The sequence below is a fragment of the Tachypleus tridentatus genome, chromosome 4 (assembly GCF_004210375.1).
Source record: "Tachypleus tridentatus isolate NWPU-2018 chromosome 4, ASM421037v1, whole genome shotgun sequence".
Classification (NCBI taxonomy): domain Eukaryota; kingdom Metazoa; phylum Arthropoda; class Merostomata; order Xiphosura; family Limulidae; genus Tachypleus; species Tachypleus tridentatus.
Genome location: NC_134828.1, coordinates 42,620,153 through 42,632,678, shown reverse-complemented (window position 1 = coordinate 42,632,678; position 12,526 = coordinate 42,620,153). Strand labels below are relative to the sequence as shown.

At 30.5% G+C, this 12,526-nt stretch overlaps 1 protein-coding gene across 2 annotated transcripts in view; it reads left to right on the top strand.

Annotated features, from left to right (window-relative positions):
- L2HGDH (L-2-hydroxyglutarate dehydrogenase) overlaps positions 1-12,526 on the top strand; it is a 55,184-nt gene that overhangs the window by 26,080 nt on the left and 16,578 nt on the right. For both annotated transcript variants that reach the window (XM_076498024.1, XM_076498025.1), the window contains exons 5-6: positions 7,522-7,725; positions 11,742-11,903. In XM_076498024.1, the coding sequence (XP_076354139.1) occupies positions 7,522-7,725; positions 11,742-11,903 (366 nt within the window). The remainder of the gene's footprint in view (positions 1-7,521; positions 7,726-11,741; positions 11,904-12,526) is intronic.

The window sequence follows — 12,526 nt, the reverse complement described above, 5'->3', positions numbered from 1 at the left end:
AAGGTGAATGAGGCATGTTTCAGCTCTTTAATGTTGAGTATGGTTTATTGCATTCTGAGCTTCTTATTGGGAGGAAGATGTGGTGTTACTTGTCTTCCCTGTTTAATTCTAGTGGCTCACATATAACATACTTTAAATTTCAGGTTGATGCCTGGGCCTACAATTTTGAGTTTGGTTTGTTGCATTATGTGTTTTTTTAGATTGGAATGATGGTTTGTCCACTTAAATGTTTCTTGCCTTCTCTTTCACAATTTTGATGGCTTGACATGCAACTTCCAGAAACATTCCCATTGTATTATATTCCTGTTGTAGTTTTATATCATATTGTGATCCCCATGCCCTAGCCACTACATCTTGGATCCAGTTTTGTATCCATAGTCCTATAATTTCAACCATGAGATGTGAAACCTTGTCTGTTTGGTTGGGACCTAGATGATTCTTATGATGATGAACATCAATGTTGACACTAGCTGGATGGTCTTCATCATCCATATTTAGAGTTAATTTTTTCTGGATGAAGATTATACTTATTTCAGAAGTTGTGTGGGCCCTCTGTAGTGTGCTTTATTATATTTCAATATTGCACATCTGTTTTTCTGTGCATATGCTTTTTATGTAGCTCTTGCTCTCACTTGCCCCTCCACCTTGTCATTGTGGGATTCTAGCTAAAGTATAGCTAGAGGTGTGTTTTAGGTGTTTACAATTTAACTAGCTTTTGTAAGTTGTACAGTTTCATAGCTAATCAGTGAAGTAAGAACTAGGCATATTTGATAACCAAATTGAATTGTTTTGTTTTTTTTCTATAACTTTTCCATCACTGAATGAACTGAAAAAATGTCACAGTGCTTCACTGGTTTTCATATTTATAATGTATTTTTGTTTCTAGATATTTTGTAAAGCCTTTAATCATTAACATTCACAAAAGTTCTTGTTATTCTAGAACTACTTTGTGAACTACCTAAATCTATTGTCATTCATTTCAGCATTTTCGTTTGGCAAATAACCAAATTAAAAGTTTTAAAATATAGATTATAACAATGTTCTTTTTCTTTCCTACCATTCTCATCATTAAGTGTAAAAACAGATGATTCATCAAGACTTACTGGAAGGCTTTGAAGTAGTATTATCTGGCCAAGGAACTTTATTTCTGAACATACCTTCTGTTTTGACTATTGGGGAGTGTCTTCTAGTTAATTTGCTCTTCTAATATGATATGTAAGTTATGTTTACACGTAGCTTTATTCACTATCTTGAGACTTTGAATCACATGTTTCCATAAGATATTGCTGTGCTGTTACATGAAAATAAGCATGCAGCAATTTTCCACCAATAGGAGTGCAACACACCATTCTAGTACAAATAACTTTCGCAATATTAAGTTAAGATATTTTTTATGCTTATGAAACTTTGTAAAATTTCTTCCAACTTTTTGTAGGAAGCTTACTTTGAATTTTCTTATTCAATTTCTTACTGTTCTGTCAGTTTTTGTAGATAATTTTTTCTTTCCACATCATGAATTCTCAAATTGATGTTGCTTTACTTTGTCTAGCTTGATCAACGAGACATTCTTCATGCTTTTGAAACAATAACTGTGGTTTTGGGTTTTGCTTTGTCTGTCAAGGTGGTATCAAATGTTGTGCAGTATGAAATGGGGTCTTTCACACATTTTAGACCTTCTTCTAACCATGAAACAAATATTCCCTCTTCCAGTAGAATCAGTTAATGAGGTTGATGATTTTGACAGCTTCTTCCCATCTCCAGCTTTCATTACAAATTCCACTTCTATTGTTACTGATCTCCCTAGACCTTATAATTCTTACTTAGATATCATTTCTTTGATTTTTTACACACATTCTCTTTCTCTTGTATCTCATAATTCTTTTCCTCCTTCTAATATTTATGTTGATATTGATAAGTTTTTACCCAAACTTTTTTCTGATGCCAACATACCTCATTTTTCTCTCCTGATTGATACCCATGCCTTTGCCTATCATCAAGCTAACTTCCCTTTTCTGGAAACCCAGATCCTGGATTATCATATTCAGGTTTGGGGATTAGATTTTTTTATCTTCTCTTTGTCTTTCCCAAGTTCAATTCTTTCATTTTAATTTTACCACTTTTACTCTCTTCAACTTTCTGTCCTCTGTTTACCTTCTATCTGAGGCTATCCCTCGCTTCCCTGAGTGGTGTTTGGTGGGTACTCATTCATTTACTTTTTTAGTTCAGTCTGTTATATTCTTCAGCCTTGTAACTCCATAATTGGTTGTTCTGTTGCTAGGATTTGTCAGAGAAGAATGCCCCTCTTATTCAAATGCATTTACCTCTCTCACCTCAAAGACCTTTTCTTGGCTTATTTCTTCTGCCAAAATGTCTTGGAGTGAGTACCTGGTTTTTTGAAATCATTTTTTGAAGCCATGTGCCAACATTTTTCTTAGCTTTCCACCACATTCACACTCCCTGTTTACCTATTTCTGTCTTCCATCCTCCTGCTTTTTCTCCTTTCCCTGTCTCCCTTTCCTGTTCTACTGTCATCCATCATTCTACTGTTTGTAGACTTCAGTACCATCGGTTTTAGTGATAACTATTTTATGGACTCAGGGATAATAGTAACCCATTTGACTTAGTTCACAGGTATGTGGTATCAATTTGCAGTTGATTGTTGGATACTTCGAGTTCTGTCAGAGAGTTTAACTTTTCATTCTTTTTCACTCCTCCTGCATTGTCTCCTGTTCCCATTTCCTTTCCTTTTCTCAGAAATCCTGTTTCTTTACAGTGTCTGTCTGAGGAAGTGTTAGACATGTTAACCAAGGACACAATGGGACAGGGATTGATATCAGGTCTTAGATTTTTCTTGTTCCAATTGAGTTCTCAACCTACTTCAGTTTACCATGGAGACTTTTCTCACTTTAACCCTGTCATTTTGAGTATCCCTTACTATGCATATCATGAAGTTTTAGTGAATTACATTCAAAAGTTTATTAATTTACTTTTTGCTTATGTTATACTGATTAATATAGCATAAAATCTTAGCCTGTAATATATATGTTAATAACATACAAGTTTTATGTTCTTATTTTTATAAGAGGGGGATATAAAAAAAAAAAAAATTGAATTTTCATTAGTGTGACACATTTTCTCTAGGCATATTCTTTTCTCTATTTTATCTACCACTCCTCCAATATACTATAAAATCGTAATTCCTTAAACTAATTTTTATAGCCTTCACTTTTGTTTGGTATAGAATCATTGAATAGAAAACTAGGCCTCTCTTGCCCACCAACCTATAATATCTTTCAGGATTTGTTAATAGTTCAATCTCACACTTAATTCTGCATTATCTATGACACAGGAAACCAAAGTTTTCATCTATCAAATGACACATCATATAACATTGTTTTCTGAATAGAGAATTGTCAATTTCACTTCAGTATGAGCTTCATTCCCATGTGAAAGATAATGACTAACTTGAATGATTTTGTAATGGTTCATGTAACATAGTTAGAAAGCCAGAAAAAGTGTGATAGTTGGGGGAAATGTTTTACTTTTTGCATATTATTATTCTATGTTTCTTAGTGCATTACTACCATTAGTATCAAAAAAGTAGGGTTAAATGTCATTTATAATTGATAGCAAAAAAATGAAGATTTGGCTAAGTACTTTATTTGCTGTTTTTTATGTTTATTCTTTATTTATTTATGTAAAATTAACTAAAAAATAAAAAATATGGATCTATTTAGGTTAGTTAAGGCTATATTAGGTAAAATAAATAATAATATAGTAAAAATGTTTCATAAGGCACACACTTGAGCAGCTTGTGAGCAATGCAATTCTTTAGCATAAAGTGAGCTCCATGTTTCCCTAGTGACTTACAACTTATAATGGTGCAACTAGTAGTTACACATGATTCAAAGGGCAATAAAGTAATAACATTTAATTATGAACAGTTGTATAGTCTTGTGAGCCAAAAGCTCCTTAGGATAATTGTTTTGTTTACACATTCTTCTTCCAAATTTCTTAGAGCAGGTCTCAAGAAATAAAAAAAATAAATTTCTTAGGATCTCTAGAAGAAGCAACATCTGCTTTCTACACACAGTACTATGATTTTGCACTCAGCACTATTTATTTCTTTAGATGTTTATAACCAATAGAAAGAAATAATTTTACCACAGTACCTATTCCATTGGTTATTTTCAAATTGATGTGCAAAATTTAATACAAGTTCATGAATCTGTTTTCAATATTGTTTCTCCTTATATCCTTTCTAGCATCTTGTATTGTTTTTCATGTATATGGACAGTAATTTGATAAACAGTTAAATTGTATTTAGGTTTTAGTTTTATGTTTTAGTAAGTTATCTGTTATTTATATTTTAAAATACATATTAGAAAGGTTTAATATTTTTTTTAAATGTGATCTAAACTGTAGTACGAGAGCGTCCTAACATTTTGACAAAGGCTGAAATCTCTACTGATGATACTGTAATATTGGCCAAGGATACCCATTGACATTTGTTAAGTAATAATGCTAAAGAAAGGAAAGAAAAATGCAGCATTAAAAAAATACTATTCAGGTTTTATTTTACCATATTTAACAGTGAGTTTGACATTCTAGTCGCAGTATCAATTGGAAGACATTCTGAAGGCTGTTGTGTAGATGACTGAATATGTTTTAAACTTTTATTTTATATCACATCTTTGTATCTTTATCATATGGATTCTGTTTGCCCTCTGTAGGGATACTTCAAAACAGATGAAATCCCTAAGAAATGAGTTCAGTTACTCTAATAAAAAGAATTTCAGTTTCTTTTGCAATATGAGATTCCATATCCAGATGGTTTGGATCAGTCAGGATGCCATTAAGTAGTAGTTTGCTCTGGCAAGTACCTTTTCCCACCTCCACATACATTTTGTTATGTTTCGTTTCTAAACACTGGAGACATGATGAGCTTTCTTCAACTAATAACTCATACTTTTAACCAAGGTAAAGTACCATATACAGCTTATTTTCTTTTTTTCTTACCTAGTCTTCTTATGGACCATCTTCAAGACTGCATGACTGTTCTTTATTCTTCCTATGTGCCTACTGACTAAGGCAGTTTTGTGTTTTTGGTGGTATTTTAAATCATTCATTATGGTAAGGAATTTAGTTCTGTAGTATGCCCAATCTCTACTTAATTACTGTTCTTTTCCTTTGAGAATATTCAATTAACAAGCACATGGCAGTGCTTTGTTCTCTTTGGCTATCTAGATACCACATGTGCATAAACTTGAATGATTGTACAGATTTCTTCATACTGTGTGTACATTTTTTATATCTTAATTAAAGAGCATTTAGAGCAAAGCAGTATTATATTGCAAAATATGGCTTCTCTAATGGTGTTCTCATTTTTGGACTAATCTCTTTTAGTGGCTAGGCCTCTCTTCCCAGTTCTTCCAGATGCATAAAGTTCATCACATGTTGTTTTGATTGTGTATTTTACCTTGGTTCTGTTCGATCTCACCATAGATTGTTCTTGTGATCTAAGAATGCTACCATTACTATCTCAGGGCTCTGCATCCAATGATCTAGTTGTTTTGTATCATTATATTCTTTTATTTCCTTTTCTATCTCAGTGTGGGTATTCTTTCTGAGGTAAGTCTACCTGATTTGAATTTTACATATTCCAGAATTAAAATGAATTTCAGTAAGGTATTTACTTCTGAAATACATTCCCACTCACCTTTTTGCAATTGGGAGAAACATGTTATGACACCATGACTGCAATAAAGAAGTCTGGTTTGTGGTGGTGAAGCAAAGCTTGTGTACATTTCCTGGTACTTGTGCAACAAATCGTTTGAGATGTTTAAGAACTGAGAACTTTAGGTAAGGTGCCATGTGTAATATATTTCATCAAGAAAATTCAAAACCAAAAATCACTAGGTTTCTGACAGTGATAATGACTCAAAAATGAAGGTTTAAAGTACTTTTGATCTTCACAAAGCTGTTAATTTGATTTCTAATTCTGGAGTTTTCATTTACTACAGTTCTTACTCTTACTTTTTTTATAGCTGTTTTTATGTGTTGTAATTTATCTTGGATAAACTTCCAATTTATTATGTTATTTATGTATTGCTATTTTAAATAGCTTGAAAGTGAATTAAATTGTAATTTAAATTTATAAGTTAATTTAATGTAGAAATATATCAAATTTATGATATTTTCTAAAAAGATTGATACATATAATTTTCTTTCTTAATACGAATATATTTTAATATACAAATAATAATGCAATTTATTATAATGGTTACTACAAATAGGGATTCACATACAAAAGTTTTATAGACAATATTGAGTCTCCTCTCAGGTCTGAAACTAAATATTTTGTTGATGGTTCATGATGAGTGAATTAATTCCGAGTTGATACTGGTACAATTTACTTAATGGCTACGTAGTTAGCTATTCACTGATTACACAAGTTTGTTTTTTTTTAACCACCGAAATTATATAACATTTTCATACAAATACTAATGTTCGATGGTAGTCCACTGAAGTTAAATGGTTTATAATGTTTGAAATCTATAAACATTCCTGGTCAAATATCTGTAGTTTTCAGATTAATAAACATTTATTCCAGCTTTAACTTTTGAATTTTATGGTATATCAACAATATATACTGTATCACTGCATTGCATTGATTATCTTTCATAAGCTTGAGAGATTTTCTAGATATACATTGTTGATCCTTACACTTGACAATGTTATACATATTTAGTGAATGGGTGGGAATTTCACAATACACACTTAACAATATAAATTATATGTATTTCTAATTATATATTTAACTAAAACATATGTTGATATTAAAATAAATGTATAATAGTAAATCCATCACACTGTGATCCCTACATCTTGTTTGAATACTACATAGTAGTTCAAAGTTTGTTTAAAATAAAGATAAGTATGTGTGCTTTATAAACTGTTAATTAGGAAATGCATTTGTATTTTATTTACATCAACATAAACAAAAAATTGTTGAAAGATAAAAGTAAAAGAAAGTCACCTGTAAAACAAAGATTCCTATTCATGACCACATGAACTTTTCCTTAGGTTTCAGGCATAGAAATTACATGGTTATTTCTAATGATTAGAATTGTTATAATAATTCTTGTAAGGATCAGTTTGTTCACTTGTTTTACTGTTAAATAAGAAGAAAGTGTGCTGACTTTTCTTAAGAAAACTACATTTGGTCAGATCCTGGCTTTATGATTATTAGATATACTCCTTCACATCTTAGTAGTTATTTGATATATCTGCATCTATCAATGTTTCTGTTTATCTCACACTTATCTGAAAGACTAAGGAGAAGGAAGAAACTGTCATGGTTATTTTTATTTTCAAATTCATCATAATCAATTTTCAGATAACAATAAGATTTATGTATATGTAGCATATTTTGTGACACCTAGTTATGAAAGAAATAAAGAAATTAAACTCTTTGAAGTTAATATGTGTAGACTAATATTAATATGTATTTTGAAACAGGGTTTGAAAGCTCTTTGGTCCCCTCACACAGGAATTGTTGACTGGGGAGAAGTGAATCATTCTTACTCAAAAGACTTCAGACTTCGAGGAGGTGATGTTTATCTGCAGTTTGAAGTTTGTGGTTTCCATATGGTGCCAGAAAGTCAAAGATTTACTACTTTTAGTCAGAAGCAATTTCCTGTTAGGGTGACTAGCGGAAAGCAGGTATTATGACTGAATCTATAACAAACAGAAAGTAAGAAAAATATAAAATTAAATCTTGTTTGTACTTGCAGTTATTCTGTTATAAATATAACCTAGGCTACATTTACATTCTCCAACCTGCCACCTTAAAATTGTGAAAATACATATCACTGACTTTATATGTAACAATGACATATTATTACTTATTCATTAAAAATAATTAAAACTTTAGTCTTATAAATTCTGCTTCATTACTTTATAACTGTTTGCTAATGTTAATTATATAATAGAATGATGAAGCATTTATCAAATTTTTAGTAATTAGTTTGGCTCCTCTCAACAAGAATTTTTATTTTTTTCATTTATTCTTTTAGTAGCTTTTAATATTGTCTGTTTACATTCAAAATGGTGTGAACTACAAAATATTTTGAATATAATAATTAGAATAAGATAAAATTAACATGTTTTTTTATTTTCACTTTTTTTAGAACAGAAACAGTCTGAAACTTTTAAACAAATTATTTGTAAACTATTATGTTTGAAAGATGTATAAATAATTTAATAGTTTTTACATTTTATTTCAAGAAGGAGTTGCATTTACTTTCTGTGTGCATGCTGGAGGACATTTAATTTTCTTGATCTACATAGTAATTGACCTATTGAAAGTATTAGGATATATAACTGTATTTTACTGTGAATGTTAATTATAAGCTAACAGTTTGTGACAAAGAGAAAGTGCTGAGGTTTGCTGATTAATAGAGAGCTTTAAACTGTCAGTCTGTAAGTAATTTATGATTTTTCAGTTGCACTTAACTCTCAACTTTATTTACTTTGAAATTTGCATGTTTTCACATTACTTAATCCTGAGCTTTATTAATTATGGGATTTAGGATTTCTCAACTTTATTTAGCCCTGAGCTTTATTAAATATGGAATTCATGTTTTCCAAGTCATTTAGTCTTGAGCTTTTTGAGATAATTTTTATTACATTTTGCATAGCTAGCCTATTCAAATTTGGTTAGTGGAAAAAAATGCTCATTCTAAATTTTAATAATAATGTTCTTGAAATAAAAAGGAAACTGAAGCAGCAAGAAAAACAAAACAAATTTTTAGTAAAGTTTTCATGCCAAGTTAATTTTTTAAAAATTAAACAACACATAACAAAAGAAAGCAACTCATGGGAAGAGCAGCAACAATGATTTTTAGTTGGCCTAGTGAAAATGTTCCATCTGAGTGTAAGGAGCTGCAAAGTATGTAAAATGAATCCACAGTTTAAGAAGCTGAAGAAGGTGGATCACTGCCCAGCTCATGTAATTTCATCTACTGACAGTTGCAAACTTGAAGAAATTTACCAATCATTCATGAACAGTGAGCTGTCAGATTATATAAATGAAAAATAAATTGTTTCTTTTTAGATTACATAATGAAAAATCTATATAGCAAAATTTAGATGAGACAGGTTTATCAAAATCAAAATGAGACCACGATGATCATTGTGCCAGAGATGCTTGAAGAACATTTCTTTTGTACTCAATTAACACATTAAGAATTTAAGAAACAAGACTGGCTTTTATTTTCTGAATCTATAGGGCGTGTATTTTGAGTACAATGTAAATTATTTGACAAATAAGCAACTGCAAATACTAGTGTCAGTTTTAATTATTGGAAAAATGGAAAGCATATAATTGGATATTGTAAATCCTTTGAGCATTTAGAAAATAAGTATATTTTTTAGTTGTTCAGAGGTACAGGGAAAAATAGATAGCAAACAACATGACCAGTATTTGAGAGACTTGGCAAGTTATTAATTCTGACATAATTTAGTCATTGTCATTTAACGATATTGTTAATACTTTTGCACTGCAGAGTCAAGGAGTTAAAAATGATAATGTTAGAATATCATGAACAGAGTCATTTGAATTGATAATGGTTCAACCAAGCATCAGATTTATAAAGTTAAAATCAATGGTTTTAGTGTTTACATCATGGCCAGTCCATAATATGGATATCCTAACTCTGCTGTGAGGAAACATATGATTTATTGCATGTTTGTTTGTTTTGTATAATATAGGCTTAAAGGAATTACTTGAGTTGAAGTTTAGAGAGGAATGCTCATTTTTTCAGGACTAGGCATTATTTTTGTTATATTTTTTTTTTATATGGAGGGATGCACTGCTTTTTTGGAGGCTACATATTTGATCTATTTACTTTATCCCTACAGTATTAGGAGGTAGCTCAAGCACCACTTTTTATTTTAGCATTGAAAGTGAAACAACAAATGTATGTCAGTTATATTTAATGCATCTTTTCAATGTGTAAAGGATCAGAATTATAACTAATGATTGACTCAAAAGTGCCAAGACAAACTTCTAAGTAAACTAACTCACTTCAAATAGTGATGAGAACATAACCTGCATTGCATTCTCTTTCATTTGTGCTTTTAGTTTTATGTTTTTTTGTATTACTGGCATACAAAATAAAATGTTTTTTGTTTTTCTTATTCAGTGGATAATATGTCCACAGGTGAGGGTCAAATTGCATATGCCACAACCTTTTAGAGAGTGCTGTTCAACGTGGTATTTTGTATTTGATGCTAGTTATGAACTATTTGTTATGCTCTACCTTGCTGATTTTGTGAAAGTTTAGTTGTCGAAGAGTGTAAATATTGGAAGATACTGAAAGAAAAAAGTGTAGTTATGCATTTGGAATTTACAGATTCTGCAAATACAGTATGAAAACTCTATGAGGGACAAAAAGTAGTTTTAATCTTCACATAAACATCGCCTTGCACTCCAACTTGTCAGAGTCTCGGTTACACTGACTACACGAATTAATAAAGTGCAAGTACTTTTGTAACTCATGATTTATTTTATGCAACAAACTTGTACATCTTACTGAAAACTTGCCATGTTTTGTTTTAATACTTTTAATACAATAAACTTTTAGTTGTAGTCAATATTCCTTGTCCAATACGGGGCTAGTTCATTGGACTAACCAGGTGAAAAAAAGACCTTTGAGGGCTTGCTGTTTGCATGGGCCTGTGTACACTTGGAAAATTAAGTGGGCAGTATTTGCCTACTATTCAAGATTTGGTACATCCAGCAAAAGTACTTTTATCCACATTCTATAAAAAAAAGTACATTGACAATTTTTCACTTAGAATAATTACACTATGTAACCAAATTTTTACTTTTTCTTGTTCCTGGGCAGAAAGTGTTATTTCCCAATTGATTATGCCTAAAGTAAATTGAAAAGACCTATTTTTCTCTTCAAACTTCACTTTTGTGACCTGTGAGTGTATAACGAAAACATGATGGGAGACTATATTTGAGGGCTGATACGTGAAAGTGATTTATATTACAGTCGCAGATCTTGAAAAACTACTCACTTCTAAACATTTTTGTATAACTTTAGTATATGTACATGTAAATCTTGATTCATGTGTTGTTTTATTCAGACCTTATGTAAATGAAAATGTGCAAAATTGCCCATTTTTACATAGAAAATAGGTTAATTTCTAAATTTCATTATCCAGCTCACAAAAGCAAAATTTGAAGGGAATAATGGCCATTTTGTGTACTTTTACAACATAAGCAATTAAGAAATAACACATACTATCCAGGAACAAAATTTATGTTGCATAGTGTTATTTACTTTTGTTATAAAATAAAGAGAAAATGTTCTGTAGTTTTGATGTTCATATAAAATAGCTTCCAAGTTTAACTTTTAGAGAGAGAAAATATACGTTTGATCTTTGTCAAAAAGTTTTCAATCATTTTTCTGCATGAGTCCTGGTACTGGGTGAAAAGGCTTATCAGTGTTGAAAGTTGCAAATGTGGCATGGTTAACATGTTTTAACATATTATTTTTTGCTTTTGTTCCTGGATTCTTAGAAATAGAACTATATAAAACTGAAGTTAAGTTAATGAATAAACAGTCTATGTCTCTAATTTGTTTTCTTTAATAGTTCTTCTGAATGGGTTTTTAGCAATTTATAAAGCTTGTTTATCCTTAATTTAGACATTCTAAATTTTCTAGACTGTTCGTTGTCGCTACATTGTTACCTGTGGTGGATTGTACTCTGACAAATTAGCAGAATTATCGGGATGCAGAAGTGAACCAAAGATAGTGCCTTTCCGAGGAGAATACTTATTGTTAACGCCAGAAAAATCTAGTCTAGTGCAAGGAAACATTTATCCTGTAAGTGAGAACTTGACTAAAGGTGCAGCATTGTCTACATGCTTAGTTTCTTTTTCTTAAAGTCAAAATTTAAATTATACATCTGCTGAACTAAAATAACTGCAGTTTGCTAATTCTGCTTATCAAATATTTAATTATTGAAAAATAATTCATTATCAGCATCAGTGACAGAAGTTTTATAAAGTTTATATATCATTAATAGAAGTAGCTCATCACATAAATGAAGGTAGTTTTATTTGTAGAATTTCTGTATGAATTTAATTTCAAATTCACCAAAAACCTGCTGGTAAAATAACAATTTGTTTTTATTTATATAATGTTTTGAAATGTTTTTATTCACACACTAAACCAATATTTAAAGAACAGTTTCAAGAAGATGTAGCATTGATGTTGCAAATTTATTCTTGTTAATTATTTAGCTGGCAAGCTTTTTAAAAACACTAAAATATAAATGAAACCTAGTATGTCATATAAAATTCCTGTATAATTAATTTTTTTTTCATTGGTAAGGGCTGATGAAGATGGGTGGAATTCCAAAAAAAACAAAAAAAACTAGTATAACTTAGTGACATGTTGTACATTTAATGATAGATTGGACCTTGCATTTATGTTTAAGTTCCTCT